The sequence below is a fragment of the Gadus macrocephalus genome, chromosome 16 (genome assembly GCF_031168955.1).
Source record: "Gadus macrocephalus chromosome 16, ASM3116895v1".
NCBI classification, from domain to species: Eukaryota; Metazoa; Chordata; class Actinopteri; order Gadiformes; family Gadidae; genus Gadus; species Gadus macrocephalus.
Genome location: NC_082397.1, coordinates 28738624 through 28758934, shown reverse-complemented (window position 1 = coordinate 28758934; position 20311 = coordinate 28738624). Strand labels below are relative to the sequence as shown.

The 20311-nt window shown below is 44.9% G+C and overlaps 1 protein-coding gene across 7 annotated transcripts in view; it reads left to right on the top strand.

Annotated features, from left to right (window-relative positions):
• Positions 1 to 20311, top strand: part of ttll4 (tubulin tyrosine ligase-like family, member 4) — a 91274-nt gene that overhangs the window by 27600 nt on the left and 43363 nt on the right. For 5 of the 7 annotated variants that reach the window (XM_060074670.1, XM_060074668.1, XM_060074669.1 and 2 more), the window contains 7 exons: positions 4486 to 4552; positions 7287 to 7387; positions 7764 to 7874; positions 14073 to 14149; positions 14545 to 14739; positions 17586 to 17668; positions 18986 to 19114. In XM_060074670.1, the coding sequence (XP_059930653.1) occupies positions 4486 to 4552; positions 7287 to 7387; positions 7764 to 7874; positions 14073 to 14149; positions 14545 to 14739; positions 17586 to 17668; positions 18986 to 19114 (763 nt within the window). Of the gene's footprint in view, positions 1 to 4485; positions 4553 to 5520; positions 6110 to 7286; positions 7388 to 7763; positions 7875 to 14072; positions 14150 to 14544; positions 14740 to 17585; positions 17669 to 18985; positions 19115 to 20311 lie in introns of those variants that run through there. The other 2 variants (XM_060074673.1, XM_060074672.1) reach the window with 2 other exon arrangements.

The following is a 20311-nucleotide window of genomic DNA, read 5'->3' as shown; positions in this document are numbered from 1 at the left end:
CACACAAACGTCTTCTACACTCCACGGCGGAAAATAGTGATTTTAATATGGCTGGTTACGCGTTTGAGCCTGTGAGGGACATGCCTGTACTGTCCGACTGCCACCCGGTGGAGAGGGATAAATTTCAGGCTCCAGCTCCACCTTCGGCGCAGTTTACACTTAAAGGGGAACTATGCAACTTTGGCTTAATTTACCTTAATATAACAGGTTAAGAGTCATTGTGATGGTTCAACACTTTATGGGTCGATTGGTCGCTGTTTCGACTCCCCCTAGCGCAACTTGGCGGAAAAAGGGAATATGCAAGTTTCAGGGGTCGCCAGCAGAAACGGGTCTCGCGAAGCACCGAATTGCATTATGGCTGTTCTGCCCCCGCTTCTTTGAGTGTGTGGCGCGAAATAGCCTGGTACATCAGCTCGGCAGATAGCTAACAGTTCTCCCTCATAAAGAATGAAGCAGCTTCTTTCCTTTCCAAACTTTACTTAGGAAGCACTGTAAAACTGGACAGATACAAAATACATCTTTCAGTATCTCATACAGACGTTCAAGAACAATATTCATAGATTGTCTGTTTAAAACGTTTCATAACAAACATTAACACATGCGTTAGCTTAGGGCTAACGTCTATTGGAAATAACATTAAGATGCTCGCGATTAGCATAAAGGATCAAAATATACATTCTGAACGAATTTAATTCCATGTCAAGATAGCTGTATGACATCTACTTACAGGCAAACGTGTTTTCTGGCCAACCAATACAAAAGAGAAAAATACTTGACTGTTGTTTCACCATGCATCGTCGAACTACGGCAAGACTACTAGTACAAAAACATTGCGTTAAAAGTTGACCACTAGGGGTCTCCCTTTCACCAAATAAACATCAGAACAGCACAATGGCACTACAGAGCCACAAACACGGAACCGGCTCGATATAAACACAAGTAGCGATGGAATTGTTACATTCATCATGGATCAGCCGACTAAAAGAGACAGAGAAACCCAATGTCGGAGAAACAGAAGAAGAGAAAAGGGAGACTGACCGACAGAGTGCCCAGACACGAGTAAACGTTGGGCGAGCTTCTCAGGAATAGCGTGAACTGAAAGAAAAAGAAGACGGCAATTCAGATGCCGACTTGTCATGGCCGTATTGCTCTTGAAATTGTAAGTTCCCTGTGGTGAACTTGGTGCTCTTTGTATTGTGGCTGCTTGATGTTGATAGTCTCTGTAAAATCGTGTTTGCTCGACCGTTATGTTGTGAGCCCTGTATGTTTGTAGCTTGCTTGCTTGCTGGGCGGTTAACGTACTCACTACCACTACCAAACACGTTTGTTTTCATGGTTGTTTTGCTGTTCGTCTGTCTACTCCCCCAGACACAGGCTAAATCCCAGAATCCAGGTTCTTGTTTATTTAGATCACTAGACAGCTATTCGAATGTACTCCGATTTTTCTAAGAGTGTATAGCCTATATCATATGATATGTCCGGCTGGCCATATAATTTAGTACCCTGCACGAGAGCTGCTAGTTAGCAAATATTCGTCAGTAACAGAACTGTTGCGACACGTGAACCTCTATTATAGCGTTAGCCATGTTATACCTTTGGTGTAGTTCCCCACTTGTTTGTAAAAAGATTGCTTTGTATCTTTTCGTAGTTTCAAGCATTGGCAAACAGCATTGTTATGAGGCTTGATGACCCAAGACAGCTCGGCCTGCCTGCCCCGGTACAGCCACCACCCACATCCGAACTTGTGCGGGTACTAGTGTCACGAGGAAATCCAGAGAACCCTCAAGAAGATGTTACGCAATAGCCGTTAGGCAATAAAAAAAAAAACGGTCAATTGCATTTCTTTCAATATCTAAAATAAATACTTTTCTTGCCAAAGTGTGTAGTATTGAACAAATGAAAGAAAGGTGGTGCAAACATCTGTTATTTAAAAAAATTGAAACATTTTATAACCATATACAATAATATTTATTTACAATGTTTATTTGCAAGCACTTACCCGCGAATAAAAATGTGTCCCTAATCTTCCAGACACAGCATCTGCCTATGACAACTCTTCTGCGGGGACTAGCGACAGCATACCGTCTCGATCTCTGAATCGATTTCCCTGTAAATCCGTACACAAGTGACGTACTTGAGCAGATACATAAATGTACGATTGCTGCGCAAATTGTTCATGCTATCGTTATGTATTATGTTGGCCAACACTCTTACACTGATCGTTCTGTTCAATAACCAAAAAAAACCAAAACACTAATATAGGATATAACATCTCCCCGTCAACTAAGAAAAAGGATGGGTTTATTATTGTAACATACACCCTTTCAAAATGTATAACCTTGTCTACTCTTTATGAACATCTACCTTGGACATGGCTCCACACATTCGCCGGCCTCTTTGAAAAAAAATGCACATGGCTAGCGTAGAAGTGGATGGGGAAGGGTGGTCAACGAGTTGTTGCGACAGTGTTGTAAAATATCTCCTCCGAAGCTGTAGGGGGAGCTCAATGCGAGCACAAACCAAGAAAACGGCGAAGAAGTGGCCAAAGTTGAATAGTTCCCCTTTAAAAAAAGAAATTAAAAAATATACACGAGCATGTGGTTGTTGGCTAGATCTATAGAAATGATGGTTACGTTACATCTGAAATGTTCAAAGCTACTAGGGCTGGGCGATATGGACCATAACTCAGATCGTGATATTTTTTGTTTGAATGGCGATATACGATATAACGATATTTAGAAAAAAACGGGGAAAGTGTGTAGTTTTATAGAAAAAAACTATAGTGTAAATTAAATGAATCTGAAGTCCAGATTAAACCGTGACATGAAGGAAATAGGGCTTGTTGCCCTTTACGGACTCCTGGACTCCCGCCGGGCCCCCACTGGTCACCTGGAGCAGAGCTCCCGGACTCCTGCCCGGGCTGCGGAGCCCGCGATGCAGGGCCTCGGCTGCGGAGCCTCGGCTGCGGAGCCTCGGCTGCGGAGCCCCGGCTGCGGACCCTCGGCTGCGGAGCCTCGGCTGCGGAGCCCCGGCTGCGGAGTCTCGGCTGCGGAGCCCCGGCTGAGGTGCCTCCGCGGCAGAGCCCCGGCTGAGGTGCCTCGGCGGCAGAGCCCCCGAGAGAGACAATCCCGGGCAGCAATCCCTTTCCCCTCCATTTCGCGGTTCAATCTGGACTACAGGGAGTCAAAGCCAAAGTTCTTTTCCCCCAATTTCTTCTCCACCTTGGCAGAGATGACCACCACTATGAGTATTTACTTGTTGTGGAAGTACCAGAGACATAATATCAAAGAAAAGTAATTTTGCCTGTTATTGTTGATTCAGATGTTAGATTATGGCATGTGTCGGAGCAGAGGGTTTATTTTTTTCGAAATAAAGGGACGTCGGACTTGTGGGCTGTAGGACCAATGGGAATTTTTCGGGTTATTGAGAGGTCGCAACAATGGAGCGTCAAAGAAATTGGCAGTCCCCCGCAAGGCAAGATCAAAAAAAATATATAATATACCGGTATGGCGATATTGTCTCAACTACATATCTCTTTCTAAAATATACCGGTGACTCTTACTACCGGTATATCGCCCAGCCGTAGTAGCTACAAAATAACTACTTTGTTGCAGCAGTGTTACGGGTCGATATGTCCTTTTGGGCCTGAATTTTTGATTGGGTATCAGACTTAAGGGTATGGCTGAACCGAGGCGTTTGAAAGGGCGATGTTTACAGCTGTGTCATCTCTGACACGCACTTAAAACAAGTGTTTCTGGCTAAGGGTGAAAGCTGTTCTGTGGCAATATACAGATTGGAAATAATGTGTTTTCTGTTTGATTTAAGCCTCTTCGAGTAGAAGCCCAAAATGAAATGATTAACCACACAATTTGCATAATGAGACCTCTTTAACATATCGATTATACACTATATAGCATGAATGGACAGGGCAGACGGGTAGTCAGTATGACAGGTAGTCAGGGTAACCAGTCAGATGAGGGCAGACAGGTCGTCAGGCTAACCAGTAGGATAAGGAGAGATGGGTAGCCAGGGTAACCAGTAGGATGAGGGAAGACAGGTAGTCAGGGTAACCAGTAGGATGAGGGCAGACGGGTAGTCAGGTTAACCAGTAGGTTGAGGGGAGTCAGGTAGTCAGGATAACGAGTAGGATGAGGGGAGACAGGTAATCAGGGTAACCAGTAGGATGAGGGCAGGTAGTCAGGGTAACCAGTAGGATGAGGGGAAACAGGTAGTCAGGGTTACCATTAGGATGAGGGCAGACGGGTAGTCAGGGTAACCAGTATGATGAGGGGAGACCGGTATTCAGGCTAATCAGTACGAGGGGAAGAGAAGCAGACGGGTAGTCAGGGGAACCAGTAGTGTGAGGGGAGACAGGTAGTCAGGGTAACCACTAGGATGAGGGCAGACAGGTAGCTAGTGTAACAAATAGAATGAAGGGAGCAGAAGGAGAGATGAGGTAACATTGTTTTGTGTTTTTACTTTTAGAAAGTTCTGACTGTTCTTCTATCATCTGTGTTCCCTATGCTGCTGCTGCTCTCGATCCTCTGTACAGGTGAGACACACATAGCGTACACAATGTGCATGTGTAACTACCTATGTAAGTATACATGCACACAACCACAGGCACATACACTTCCTCACGCACAGTGTAATACACATAGTCAGGGGGGTGTCATAAATATTTGGCCTATTAAGCCCTTTGAGACTGTAATGGTAATTAAGGGCTATTTTAATTGAATTGCGCTAGCAAGTGTTTTGCGCTATCAGCAGTCTGTAGTGCTAGCAGCAGTGTGTCTAGCGCTAACAGCAGTCTGTAGTGCTAGCAGCAGTGTGTCTAGCGCTAACAGCAGTCTGTAGTGCTAGCAGCAGTGTGTCTAGCGTTAACAGTGGTCTGTTGCACTAGCAGCATTGTCCAGCGCTAGCAGCAGTGTGTTATGCTAGCAGCAGTGTCCTGCGCTAGCAGCAGTTTCCAGTGTTAACAGCACTGTGTAGCGCTAGCAGGCGTGTGTTGTGCCAGCAGCAGTGTGTAGTGCTAGGGAGATCTTTCTTGCCCTTTTCGGGGCTTGGCTTCGGGGGGTGTCATAAATATTTGACCTGTTAAGCCCTTTGAGACTAATGGTGATTAAGGGCTATACATATTGTTTTTGCACTAGCAGCAGTCTGTAGTGCTTGCAGCAGTGTGCCTAGCACTAGCAGCAGTGAGTAGTGCTAGCAGCAGTGTGTCTAGCATTAGCAGCAGTCTGTTGCATTAGCAGCAGTCTGTTGCATTAGCAGCAGTCTGTTGCATTAGCAGCAGTCTGTTGCATTAGCAGCAGTCTGTTGCACTAGCAGCAGTGTGTTTTGTTAGCAGCAGTGTCCAGTGCTAGCAGCAGTGTCCAATGTTAGCAGCAGTCTGTTGCATTAGCAGCAATCTGTTGCATTAGCAGCAGTCTGTTGCACTAGCAGCAGTGTGTTTTGTTAGCAGCAGTGTCCAGTGCTAGCAGCAGTGTCCAATGTTAACAGCACTGTGTAGCGCTAGCAGCCGTGTGTTGAGCTAGCAGCAGTGTGTTGCACTAGCAGCAGTGTGTAGTGCAAGCAGCACTTTGTAACGCTAGCAGTACTGTGTAGCGCTTGCACCAGTGTATTGTGCTAGCAAAACTGTGTAGCACAAGCAATTTGTAGCGCTAGCAGCACTTTGTAGCGCTAACAGCAGTGTATTGTGCTAGCAGCACTGTATAGTGCTAGCAGCAGTGTGTAGCACTGTCTGTAGCGCTAGCAGCACTGTGTAGTGCTAGCAGTAGTGTGTAGCACTAGCAGTATAGTGTATTGTCAATAGGTCTGTGAATTCCAGCAGAGAGTGGTGGAAAGCTCTACTCTATTGTATGTCATATTGTTGTTGTGTGAGCTAAAGGCCTTGCTCCACAGTGCATTCTCCAAACAACACTGGATAGGATCTCTATTGTGCTGCTAGCGCATGCCCTTGCTCCCCCCTTGCTGGCTTTATGAAGCACACAGCCGAGGGTTAGCTCATCACGGCTCTGAACCCTAGTGCTGCCACCATCTGAGAGGATTAGAAGAAACCATCCTGTCATCTGTTGTTCTTCAGCCATCCGTCCGATATGACTGTCATGTGAGTTGGTTCCTTCAACACTGGGATAACACATTGTGCTCGGTTTGTTAGAGTGAGGAATATTCATTGGAACAGGAGATGTAAGACGCTAGTGTATCATAAACAATCCTGGGACTGTTTATGATTGTTAATATTTACGTTGTTTTCCACTTCTTCCATGGTTTATGTTCTGACATGTTGAATATGGATTAATCGTTGTTGACTATTTATCGTCCAGCTTCCTCCTGATCTCCTCCGGATGTGTTTTCAATTTTGGAAAATATACCATAAAGCTCTAACTACTAGCTCTACCTATTAGCAGCAGTAGTAGTCAAGGCAATAGACTTCTTTTTCTTTTTCTTTATGCCGATCAGTCATCGTGCCATTTCATTGAAGCTTTGCTGAACAAACGGCTATTCTGTTTGGATGATCATTTGAAAGACACAGTACCTTCAAAGTTGTGTTCCTTTATTGGAGCTTAAGTGGACCCTGTTTTACAGGAGAGCTCTCACAGCGGCCCCTCCGTATAGCCGAACCAGACCTCACCAGTACTCCGTACCAGACCTCCCAGCTAGACCTCCCCACCAGACTTCCACTCTAGACCTCCCCACCCAACCTCCTCAGTAGACCTCCAGACCTCCCCACTAGACCTCTCCCAGTCGACCTACCCACCAGACCTTCCAAATGCCCCAAACCTTAGTGCACATGCAGGGCCATCCGTACCATCCAGCTTATAATCACAAGACATGAAGGAGTCTTAGGAGGTGTGCCCATTCTACGGCCTGGCCCCCCGGTCTTGTGAGAGGGGGGTTCATTACATTGAAGCTCTCCTGTCACCCGGACAAAGAGGGGACCCAAGAGACACTGACATCCTCCACATATCACTTCATCATAATATCATAGCTTTTTGAAGCTTATTCAAATAAAGTTTGTTTTAACCCATTGAACCCTTACAGCTGCTAAATGGGAACCAATGATGGCGTAGACTTAATGTTGACAACACAGCAGCCCTGTTCTCAACGGAAGGTTACATTTTTTTGGGAGGCGCACGTCCGGCTCTTGCGGTGGACGCAAGGAGAGGCCGCAAGGACGTGGGGGGGGGGTCTGTAACGCCCTTGCGTTGCGTGAACGTGGAACCATAAAGAGCCCTTAAGGGTGTTTTTAATTCCTATGCTCTTCCTATAACTCGTCTTCTTAGCGTGGAGGACTCTGTGGGTGTGGAGGTGAGGTCGGCCCTGGTCCCCAGCCTGTTCCCCTTCTGCCCCCCCACGCTGTACTTCAGCAGGGCCAACGAGAGAGGTCAGAGTTCACCCCAAGCCTTCTGTTACAACTGTAGTGTGTGTGTGTGTGTGTGTGTGTGTGTGTGTGTGTGTGTGTGTGTGTGTGTGTGTGTGTGTGTGTGTGTGTGTGTGTGTGTGTGTGTGTGTGTGTGTGTGTGTGTGTGTGTGTGTTTGCGTGTGTATGTAGTACTGAGATGTGTCTCTGTCCTCCCCTAGTGGACATGGTCAGGACCAGAGGCTAGTGGTGTGTGTGTGTGTGTGTGTTTGCATGTGAATGTAGTATTGAGATGTGTCTCTGTCTCCCCCTAGTGGACATAGTCAGGTTCAGAGGAGGGGGAGGGCAGGTGTTTGTGTGTGTGTATGTAGTACTGAGATGTGTCACTGTCTCCCCCTAGTGGAGATGCTTCCTCAGGAAAAGAGGAGGCTTCTGAAGTGGAAGATGAGCTCGGTGACTCCAAACGTGGTCCGACACATCATCGCCAGGTCCCACTTCAAGACCACAAAAAGTACGGCCACACACTTTTAGGGGGGGTTGACTGCATGGCCCATGAGCTACAGCTGGGCTCAAACCGGCCATCAAGTGCCCAGACAGCTGCTCTATACAAAGCATGTTTATTATGTAATGATTGATCAATCCATTTAATAGTTAATGAAAGCAATGTAGAATGCCTTCTCTGCAAAAGATCTGGTGCTGTATTGTAAAATTATCTTAAAAATATGCTCAATAGTTCAACATGTATAGAATTGTTACATAATGAATAGATGAACACAAGTTAAAAGAAAAGTTGAAATGTCTAGTGTGTAGAATTTAAGAGCAACTAGCGGTGAGGTTGCAGATTGCACCAAACTTAATATTATAATTAATTAACGGTGTCCGTACGAGCCTGGATTGTGTGAGTTGTCCTGTACTGGTCTGTATTGTGTGAGGGGTCCTGCACTGACCTGTATTGTGTGAGGGGTCCTGCACTGACCTGTATTGTGTGAGGGGTCCTGTACTGGCCTTTATTGTGTGAGGTGTCCTGTACTGGCATGGATTGTGTGAGGTGTCCTGTACTGCCCTCTATTGTGTGAGGTGTCCCGCAAAAAAAGGATTGTTTGAGAAATGCTGCTGGCATCTTATCAGTTAACAACTGGTCAATTCAAGTATCAAAATGTGTATGTATTTTTAAGTTATTCACTGACAGAATGACACAAATAATATTTATAATAATAAGTTATTTATTATTGAATAAATTATTATTTAGTTATTTTTTGTAATATTATTAGTAGGGCTGTCAAATAAACGCGTTCATTTTGATTAATTAATCACAGAAAACATAACGCGGTAAAAAAATTCACGCAGATTAATCGCGCTTCTATGGTACCCTTTGACCCGGTGCGTAATTTGCATTGAAACAAAATGGAGGCAAACGAGAAGACGCTGCTCGGCCCCGTGAACGAAAAGTTCAAGTTTAAACTCCCAGACGGAACTGTAGATAATAATAATAATAATAATAAATGAAATTTATATAGCGCTTAATATGGTACTCTAAGACGCTTTACATATTGCCCTATCAAAACTATGTAAAACAGACTAGGAATAAAAGAAAAACAGGTTAAACATGAAGAATAAGGTGGGAGTTAGGTGGGGAAGGCTAGTGTGAAAAGGTATGTTTTGAGGGCAGATTTGAAAGAAGAGAGGGTTGGAGAGACTTTGATGTGGGAGGGGAGTGAATTCCAAAGGGTGGGGGCAGCAACTGAGAAGGCCCGATCACCCCAAGTCCGTCGCTCAGTCCGTGGAACTTGTAGCAGGTTGGCAGAATTGGACCTGAGGGATCGGGAGGGGGCGTGGTGATGGAGGAGGTCGGTTTAATTGATTAAACCGGATGTCGGATTCTGTGTTTAATTGGAAGCCAATGGAGTTCACGGAGGACAGGTGTGATGTGTTAGATAGGAACACCGTTATCTGCAAACTCTGTAGTAAGGAATTTTCCTATCACCGGAGTTCATCAACCCTTAAATAAGTGTAAATGGACTGCATTTATATAGCGCTTTTCTAACCATTGGCCACCCAAAGCGCTTTACAATATTGCCTCACATTCACCATTCACGCACACATTCACACACCAACGGCGGAGTCAACCATGCAAGGCGACAGCCAGCTCGTCGGGAGCAGTTAGGGTTAGGTGCCATGCTCAAGGACACCTTGACACTCAGCTAGGAGGAGCCGGGGATCGAACCAACAACCTTCAGGTTACCAGCCAACCCGCTCTACCTCCTGAGCTACTGCCGCCCTTAAATATCACCTCAACGCAAAATATTTGGTAGCAAGCTCGCAGGTACGAGCTGCCACAGCCCCTGATGCTGGTGCTAGCAGGCAGCCTCGTCAAGCCACACTCGACTGAGATGCATTGAATCTTGAGTGAGATGCAAATGTTATTAATTTGATCTTAAAATGCACCGTATGTTAAAGGTTGGGTATGGGATTTGCGAAACGCCAGCAGATTTTGAAAATACACAACTCAAATGGTCCTACACCCTCTCCTTCAACGCTGACTCTGACTCCACCCATTCCAAGTACCTGGACGCGCAATCATGCACGAGCGCGAACACAGATGCGCGAGAGCGAGCCAGGCTAGCGTAGGTTTTCGTTAAACAACATTGCAACATTAAAAAAACAACATGGGGATGGTGGCGTCTTGTCTGCCATGGAAATTGTCTTCTACTGCTAGGTCCAAATGTGGATTAACTAGTTCCAGTAGCTACCGCAGGATAACAACAAACAGGAGCTTGCTCTGGGTCACGAGCTCTGGGTCACGAGCTCTGGGTCACGAGCTCTGGGTCAAGAGCTCTGGGTCACGAGTACTGCACGAAGGGGTCGCGCGCGGGGGAGGGGGAGTGCAGTACGACCGTTTGATTGACGTACTTACTGTCCAATGCAATTCGGTGGCTCTGGAAATCATTGGCTGGAGTTTTTCGAGCCCTGCCCGTTCCACAGATGATTGACTTGTTTAATTTTCATGTCAGTACTTCTAACTCAGTGGCTGTAAGTGGGTTATGATAAGGATTTCAAGTAATTCTGCAAAAATGGCCAAAAAAGCGAATTCCATACCCAACCTTTAATGAAAGACATGTTTTAAAGGTCCCATGACATGCTATTTTATGGATGCATTAAAGGCCCACTATGCAGGATCGGCCATTTCTTCGCTGTTTTCTTGGTTTGCGCACGCAATTCTCTCTACACAGCGCCCCCTACAGCTTCGTAGTAGATATTTTACAACACTGTCGTAACAACTAGTTGACAACCCTTCCCCATGCACTTCTACGCTAGCCATGTGCATTTGTTTTCAAAGAAGCCGGCGAATGCGTGGAGCCATGTCCGAAGTAGATGTTCATAAAGTGTTGACAAGGTTATACATTTTTAAAATGGTGTATTTGTATTGCAATAAACATAAATCCATCCTTTTTTATAGTTCACGGGGAGAATTTATATCCTAGATTATAATTGTTTTATCTTTGGTTGAACAGAACTATCAGTATAAGAATGTCAACATAATACATAACGATAGATAGCACCGACTGTCGTCTCTTGGGTCCCTTATCAGTCGATTGATCCATGATGAATGCAACAATTGCCTCGCAACTGGCTGTTTATATCTAGCCGGTGCCATGTTTGGGGGTGTGTCTGTGCTGTAAAGCATTTTCGAAACTAATAATTAATATATCTTTAGGCTTAGTTTACACTATGGCAGTGGTTTTGAATCTTTTTGGGACTAACCCTAAGAAAAACAAAGAATATCAAACCAAAACCTCAAGGTACACAAACGTCATGGTTCATGGTGCAGTTTGAACAATGTAACACACTAGAAAATGCTTTTCCTGCAGAAAATGCGGTGAGTGCTGTAGTATAAAGTGAGGTTGAAAATATGTTTTAATCAACCCACATAGATGTAAAAACAAAGGGATTTGAACAGAGTTCAAAAGTCTAAATGGAGTAAACGATGTAAAAATGCACACCATTTAAAAAAATAATAATAATAATGTAAATGGTTGGAAACAAATAAAGTGGCAGCTGAATGAAAAGCGCAAAGCATTGCTAAAAATGCAGAAATGTAAAAGGAATTGAATTGAAGAATCTCAAAGTTCAAATGTATTGCACTGCACTGCTGAAAAACCCGGAAGCTGAAATTTAAAACTGAATTAAATTATCTGAAGAGGCAAAGTGCTGAAATACATTGTTACAAAAGCTGGAAGATGGTAGTAGCAGTGGTACTAGCTGTAGTAGTAGTAGTAGCTGAAGTAATAGTGGGACTAGCTGCATAAATGATATAAGGTATGGCATTGATTGATGTTTGTAGAAAGTTTTTTTTAAAACAGCCGAAAATTGTATGTACTCGCCTAATGCTAATTTTTCCAGCCTATCGTGATTAAAAGTATTCCAATTGTGCGGGAAAAATCGCCCAATCTGGCAACGCTGCCTGAACGTCATAAAAAGTATTAAATTAAATAAAACTTTCTTCATAAATGAATCGAAGGCCTGTGCTTTAAATGAGGCCATCTCTGTTTGATCATTATTTGACTGTCGGCTTTATTTTATGGGAAATATGGGGTGGATTTCTTTAATAACGTAATAATACTAATTAGGTGAGTTCTACATGCAGCGCTCAACTATTGTTCATAAGTTTTATTCTTTCTTCTTCTTTATTATTCTCTCCACATTTTGGGACTTATCTCCTTCCTCTATTTTTCACCTAGGGACTCCATTCCAATTTTAAAATGTTCAGATTAGCTTGGAATCGCTCACTTCTTTTCAGATTTCTTTTAATATTTGATACTTTTTAAGATATTCTACTTTTAAAATACTATTATTTACAATGGAAGTCAATGGGAGGACGGCGGAGCCGTTCACCCATTCTCTGTCACCTACTTCTTCAGCCTTCGTAATTTGGTCAATTGTTTATCGTTAACCTTTGTTTTAAAGGTTTAAAAAATCAAGACGCTTGTATCTTCAATAATCTGAAAACAGAATTTCGAATACCTTTATCCTTTTTTCATAATCACAGTTTAAGTTCCATATCGGCTTCGTTTTCAGTTGATCTCATTGATTTACGCTGAGGTAAGAGCCCGAAGACGTGCAGGCATTGGTGCCAGATTTGGCAGTTTTACCCGCTCAATTAAACCTTTAGAACTAACAACCTGGATCCGCATTGGGTGATAAACTGAGAAACGGAACACTTGACTTGGTTTTAGCACATCAAATGATATTTGCACAGGGGTAACACACACACCACGCACAAAATCAGTGTTAAGACCAACTAAACAAAGTTCAGGCACACACACAACATAAAACGTGTGCAACTAAATATAGCGCAAAACATTACTCTGTGAACAAAATAACAATCTTTCCACTCTTTTGAGACAACCCTTGGTTATTTCTCCTGACTTAATCCACATCGGTGTTCTCACGCTAGACAGTCGCTCGGCGCTCCTCTGGAGTCCATCCATTGGGCTTCAGAGAGAGCGTCTCTGTCAGAATGTTCTTGACCCTAAAGGCCAATTTCCACCGGAATCGGCACGGAAGCGCCACGGCAGCGAAGCGGCTGTGTTCCGTACTGCAATCCCCACTGGAAGCGGCACGGACACGTTCCGACAGATGGCTCAAGACGTGAATAATTATAATAAGTATTCATACAATATTATTCACGAGTTATATTGAAACCATATATATTATAATATACATTATAATATATATATATACATAGGCCTACCTTATAGTCAACCATACACATGACATAACCCATTAAATACGGTAGACCTATGATTTCTAGATGTCATGGCAACGTCCACTCGCGACACTGGACTTGCGAGGCATCGACGCAGACTTTCATTTCTTCTTTGCCACTGATTAGCTATTGATACCATACCATAGATAGACTGTATAATATATAAATACCCTGTGAATTGCATAGGGATCGATGTGAGCTCATGAATATTCATGCGCAAAGGCAAACTGATTGGCTGTAGTCGTGTTCTGAGACACGGCAGCGAACCGGCAACTTTCAGAAATAGAAGAGACAAGTATCGTAAACGAAGTGCCGGTTTGGGGACGGTTCCGTGCCGTGCCGGTGCCGTATCCAGTGGAATAGCCTACGTTCACTTGAATGGTTTCTATTATTTTCGGCGAGCGATTCGCTGCCGTGCCGCTTCCGTGCCGATTCCAGTGGAAATTGGCCTTAACTCTCTCAGGTACTGGAGACGGTCCTGCATGCGCTCATGCAGTCATTTTCCATTCACTTAAATTTTTTAAGTGCCAGCGGTGCCTTAATTTTATACAGAATCAACACATTGTCCTTTCAAGCGGCCCACTCTGCTCCTTATGCACTGCTGCATCAGCGCAACTTCAGCAGTCTTATTTAATGCAGTGAAACATGAACCACCAAAACTGATTTAGCTTTAAAATGTATTTTTCTTGGGGAAATAAGTTTCTAGCTCCATGATGTAAGAAATGTCTTGCTTTAGCCAAAGCCAGGGCCTCGCTCGCTTGAAATGTTACACCAAGCTCAAAGGTTAAATATTTACCGTGGTGTGAAGCCTAAGAAGAAGTTAGGCTGAGCGCTGCCTAGCATCACTTTCCTAATTACATTATAACATAGCAAAAAAGGTTCTTGCCATTATTGGTTTGTTTGAATAGTGCTGAGCCGTGATTGGTATGTTGTTGACCGTAGGAAGCCATGATTGGCTCGGATGTTGGGGACATCACATGAAATCTCCTCTTTTCAAGACCATCGAGGCGCATCAGAAGGTAAGACCCTTATTGTCTGGACATGTTGTTCTCACTGCAGGGTGTGTCTGGACATGTTGTCCTCACTGCAGTCTGTCTGAATTCAGAATGTTGTTCTCACTGCAGTGTGTATCTGTACACAGGATGTTGACTTCACTGCAGTATGTGTCTGTATTCAGGATGTTTTCCTCACTGCAGTGTGTCTGTATCAGGATGTTGTCCTCACTTCAGTTTGTCTGAATACAGGATGTTTTCATCATTGGAGTGTGTCTCTGTATAAAAAATTTGTTCCTCATTGCAGTGTGTGTCTGTTTACAGGATGATGTCCTCACTGCATCTGTATGAAGGGTGTGTTCCTCACGGCAGTCTGTGTCTGTCTAAAGGTTCCTCACAATGTGCGTTGTGTTGTGTTCCAGCTGAACCACTTCCCCGGCTCCTTCCAAATAGGGAGGAAGGACCGTCTGTGGAGGAACCTCTCTAAGATGCGAGCTCGCTTCGGGAAGCAGGAGTTCAGCTTCTTCCCTCGCTCCTTCATCCTGCCGCAGGACATCAGGCTGCTGCGGAGGGCCTGGGAGGATGCAGGGGCGCGGCAGAAGTGGATCATCAAACCTGTACGTCCAGCACTAACTCCAATATTTTAGACCTGCAATCATTAACCTGTTCGTCCAACACCAACTCTCCAATATATTAGACCTGTAATCATTAACCGGTTCATCCAACACTACCGTTTAGTGTTGGCCCTCTACTATTCACCATTTACATGCTCCCCCTTGGTCAAATCATCCGTCATCATGGTCTCAGTTTCCACTGCTACGCTGATGATACCCAACTATACATCAGCACCAAACCCTCAACTCAGTTTCCACCGGCCCCACTCATCAACTGTCTGCAAGACCTAAAAATCTGGATGACCTCTAATCTACTCAAATTGAACAGCAATAAAACAGAGCTCATGGTCGTGGCCCCCAAGTCACTGCTCAGGAAGGTTGGGGATCTTCTGCTGGAAGTGGATGGCTGTGTCACACTAAATTTGTACCGGGGGCGAAATTTGTACCGGGCGCGTCATCATTACGTAATCCATTACAAACCTGCCCTGCAACAGATGATCGCGTCGTCCGTTGCCGGGAAGGTTTCAAGAAACATTCGCGCTCTGCAACAGATGATCGCGTCGTCCGTTGCCGGGAAGGTTTCAAGAAACATTCGCGCTCATGTTGCCAAAGACGAAATAACATAATACAGTTAACGGATCGCTAGATAATGTAATGTTTTGTTGGGTTCCTTATAAACACACGATGTATCTTGGAACAGACATCAACATGCAGCGCGCCAATCCAACTGCGCATGCTCCGTGTGACGGTCTAATAACTGATGTTGATATCATTACAGATAACACTTGTTTTTACTTTATATTTGTATTGTATTTAATTGTTTAATCAAATTTAGCAAGTAAACTGAGTTTAAAAGCAGGTCAAGGACGAAATAGCACAATACAGATAACGGATCGCTAGATAGAAGGTTCGCGAATGTTCACGTCATTCGACGCGATCGTCCGTTGCCAGGCAACGGACGAAGCGATCATCTGTTGCCAGGCAGATTTGGAGTGGATTACGTATGGATGACGCGCCCGGTACAAATTTCGCCCCCGGTACAAATTTAGTGTGACAGCTGCCCTATCACCCCATCCCCCGTAGTCCGCAACCTGGGTGTCATCCTTGACCCCACCCTGTCATTTCAGCCTCATATCAACAACACCACAAAATCTGCATTCTTCCATCTGAGAAACATTGCAAGACTCGGACCCTCACTCTCAGACTCAGTCACTGAAACACTCATCCACTGCTTCATCTTCACCCGTCTGGACTATTGTAATTCCATCCTCACAGGTCTCCCCTCCAAAACCTTGGACCGACTGCAATATGTTCAGAACTCAGCTGCCAGGGTTTTAACTGGCACTAAGCCCTGGCAGCACATCACCACCATCCTGATGCAACTCCACTGGTTACCTGTTAAGTCCCGAATCAAGTTTAAAATCCTCCTACTCACCTACAAGTCCCTGCAGGCTCTGGCCCCCCGTTACCTCTCTGACCTCCTCCATCCCTACACCCCCCTGCGGTCCCTCAGGTCCTCTGCTAAGGACCAGCTGGAAACCCCCCGCACCAGACTCGAGACCTTTGGGGACAGGGCCTTCTGCACCTCTGCCCCCACTCTGTGGAATCTGCTCCCCCTCCATATCCGCTGTGCCACTTCAGTGGAGTCCTTCAAAAAGCTCCTGAAGGCACACCTCTTCTTAGAGGCCTATGGCCTTTAACCTGCCCCCCCCCCCCCCCTGTGTACACCTCATGTAAAGCGACCTTAGGTACCTTGAAAGGCGCTATATAAATTTAATTTATTATTATTATTACCTCTCCGATATATTATACCTGTAATCATTAACCTGTTCGTCCAACACTACCTCTCCAATATATTAGACCTGTAATCATTAGGAGTGCAACGGATCACAAAACTCCCGGTTCGGATCGTGTCACGCTTTTTGAGTCACGGATCGGATCATTTTCGGATCAACGACAACAATAAAGATTACACGACAAATGTGACTTTAATAAAATCTTCAAATTTGTAAAAACAAAATAAAGTGAAAAATTAGGTAATAATCCTGCTTCCTGTAAGCATGGTCTATAATTAAAAAAATTGCAATCTGAGCCATTATTCCTTCTTCTTTTAACATGGATAGTAAATAATCCCTAACCCTGGAATTACAATTCAGGATGTCTGCATTGCCTGGGGAGTGTTTAGAGTCTACACTCGCCCAAGGCACCGCAGACATCCTCGTCTTCTTTTTTTTTTTCATCAAGTATGGTAGCGAAATACAGTTTCTGTCGTGTTTTATTTGGCATTTTGTAAATCCATTGATTTCGGTTGGAAGACTCATTGCTCATTGCAAGGGGGATTGGTTGTAGTCTTTTCGCTCGGTTCTAGCCCTACTGTTGATACGGAGAACCGAGCGAAAAGACTACAACCAAACATAAACATGTCTGGTTCCAGTTTACGTTTCAATGGGATTTACGGAACGCCAAATAAAACACAACAGAAGCTGTATTTCGCTACGATACTTGATGTTGTCGTTAATACCGGAATTGTCCTCTAAACATGCGCTGAGGGCGTGAAAGCAAAACTTTTTTTTTTTATCAGCCGATCCGCGGATCACTTCCAACGGTTCACACCCGTGAACCGTTGCACCACTAGTAATCAATAACCTGTACGTCCATCACTACCTCTCCAATATATTCTGTAACCTAAAAATGCAGCATCAACCTTTATTTGAGCATGCAAGTTAATGACCTCATATATCGTTACAGCTGTAGGTTCTAATCAATATACCTCCCAGTCCATCAATTAATCTGTGTGTCCATTATATTGTAGAATGAATGGTAATTCTCTCTTTTTATTTTTTTCCCAGCCTGCCTCTGCCAGGGGAACAGGTATCCAGGTCATCTATAAGTGGTGTCAGATGCCAAAGAAGAGGCCCCTACTGGTCCAGAAGTCAGTATGACCCACACAACATGACTATCGGCACTATAGAAGGATAACACTAAAACACAACATCATCACTAGGACAACAGACAATCTCTAAAGAGGAACCAATAGGCCCAGTCTCTGGCACCAGAAATTTGCAAAGTTGCAACATTTCAAAATGCTAAATCTCAATTGGCTCTATATTGCAAAGTTGGTGTCAAATGATGTTGGCTTCTCAAGGCCTCCAACTTTGCCGCTCTTACTATGATAGTCCACAAAGACTGCTTTCCACATCTCCTCCAAGGCTTATTGCCCGATTTAAACCAATCAAACTCTAATATATTCCCAATCTCCCAAAGAATAAACGTTGTCATAATAGTTCTGATACCCTCCAACCATATGATCTCTAGGGACTCGTATGTAATGTCTCCGAAACAGTTAATCCTATTCACACCAAATTAATAGCGCATTTCCACCGGAGGCTGCGGTTCGGTTCAGTTGGCAAAGGTGCGGCACGCGTCTGTTTCCACCGCCAAAAGTGGCCGTGATCCGGACTGACCCGTACTCATCTCGCAGTACTCCTCCGTTGGGGTACTGAGATGCCTGAAAGGGTGCCGGCAAGTTCACGCGACACAAGCCGTCAGTTGTTTGGTCGACAGAATCTAACACACTTAGTTGTCAAAAATATACTGATCTCAGGGCTCACTGGGTAGAGTGTGTACCATATAGGCTCAGTCCTGATCACAGCGACCTGAGTTCGAATCCTGCCCGCGGTCCTTTGCTGCATTTCCTCCCCTTTATCTCCCATACCTTCCTCTCTACCTCACTCTACAATAAAGCATAAAAAATGCAAAAATAAATAATAATAAAAAATAATATACCGATCTCCCCACCCAGTGACTAGTCTGGGTAACACTTTCCTTGAAGGCAGAAGCCACTAGAGACCCAATGTGGTTTGAGAAACGCTAACAACACCAAAAGCACTTCCTTCTTTGAATTCTGCACCTCATTTTAACTGTACAATGATAACAATGAGTCAACTTCATCCTTCATGGACCCAATTATTTGCCATTTCAACCAAACTGTGTGATGCCAGAGTAAATGAAAGACCAATTATGGTGTAAACGCCTACTTCTAAAGCCGGTCCTAACCTCCCACTGTTGACCCGTGTCCGTCAGTAGCTCTATGAGCAGAGCACACGCCCGCAAGACAGAAGGTCCTTGGGTTGAAACCCCCCCATGTACCCACGATGGTCTACCATTTGGTCTGCTACTTACATCAGGGCATTTAGCAGACGCTTCTATCCAGAGTGATTTAACGGACATTTGTGCTGACTGCCTGCAGGTACCTCCACAAGCCCTACCTCATCAGCGGGAACAAGTTTGACCTGAGGATCTACGTCTACGTCACCTCCTACGACCCGCTGCGCATCTACATCTTCTCGGATGGCCTTGTCCGCTTCGCCAGCTGCAAGTAGGATAACCCCATCCTCCTCACCCCACCCTTTACCTCCTAGACCAACCCGACTCCATACTTTCCCCTACGACTAACCTCACCTTCCTAACCCCATCCTCTATCCTCCTAGACCAACCAGATTCAGATTCAGATTTTATTTGTCACATACACAATACATTGCAGTGAAATGTTCACAGTCGGCTCCATGCTAAATAGACACATAACAAACATAACAAAACAGTCAATACATTCAAGATGGGTTATTCCACATAGGAAAAAAGGGGGTTACTTACATAAATATATAAGTGCAGTTGCTCAAAAGGGCTTAATCAGTGCCATTGAGATACCTGACAGCTTGGGGTTAGAAACTCTTCCTGAGGACGCACTCACACTAGGCAAGCTTGCATGTTCCATGCTGGAGGAAGATTCAGCACGATTCCCCCCCTCCCCACTCCCCCCGCTGGCCCGTGGTCACACTGCTCCCAAAGGCCGTGGCCTGGGCACGATTGCTCCTTCATACATACGTCATCACGTCGTAATACGATAAATACGTCATCACCAAGCGTCCTTGCCGCCATAACAACAATGGAGAACAACATCTTGAATGCTGTCGTCGGCCCAAATTTCAAGTAATCACTCGACTTCACTATCGCACCAACGTAAACCCACTCGTGAACCGCTTGCCGCCATTGTTTAAAATGATTGTTGTTGGGAAGAAGGGCATGGACCTATAAAGACAGAAGGGTCACGCAAGGACTACGTCATCCAGCTCACGTTGCGTATCCTCGTGTCATCTCATCAGCATCTGTACTTTGGCCACGGCACACCTCTCCCAAGTATGCCGTGGCCAAGGGACTGTTCCGTGCTGGAATACGGATGGCGTGGTCACACTAGCCAAACGTTATAGACTTTAGTATGCAAATGAGCTCGGGCACGGGGCCGCGGCCCTAGTGTGAGTGGCCCCTGAGTCTCTCAGTCTTTGCTGCCAGTGAGCGGTGTCTGTCCCTGAGCGTAGCAGAGAGAATAGTCCGTAGCCTGGATGGCTAGGGTCTTTCAGTATGCTGGTGGTCCTGCCCTTGCAACGCTTGATATAAATGTCTCCTAGATTAGGGAGTTGCCCCCCATATGGTACGCTGAGCTGAACGCACCACTCTCTGCAGAGCCTTACGGTCCTGCATGGTGGTGTTCCAATACCAAGCGGTGACCAGCCAATTG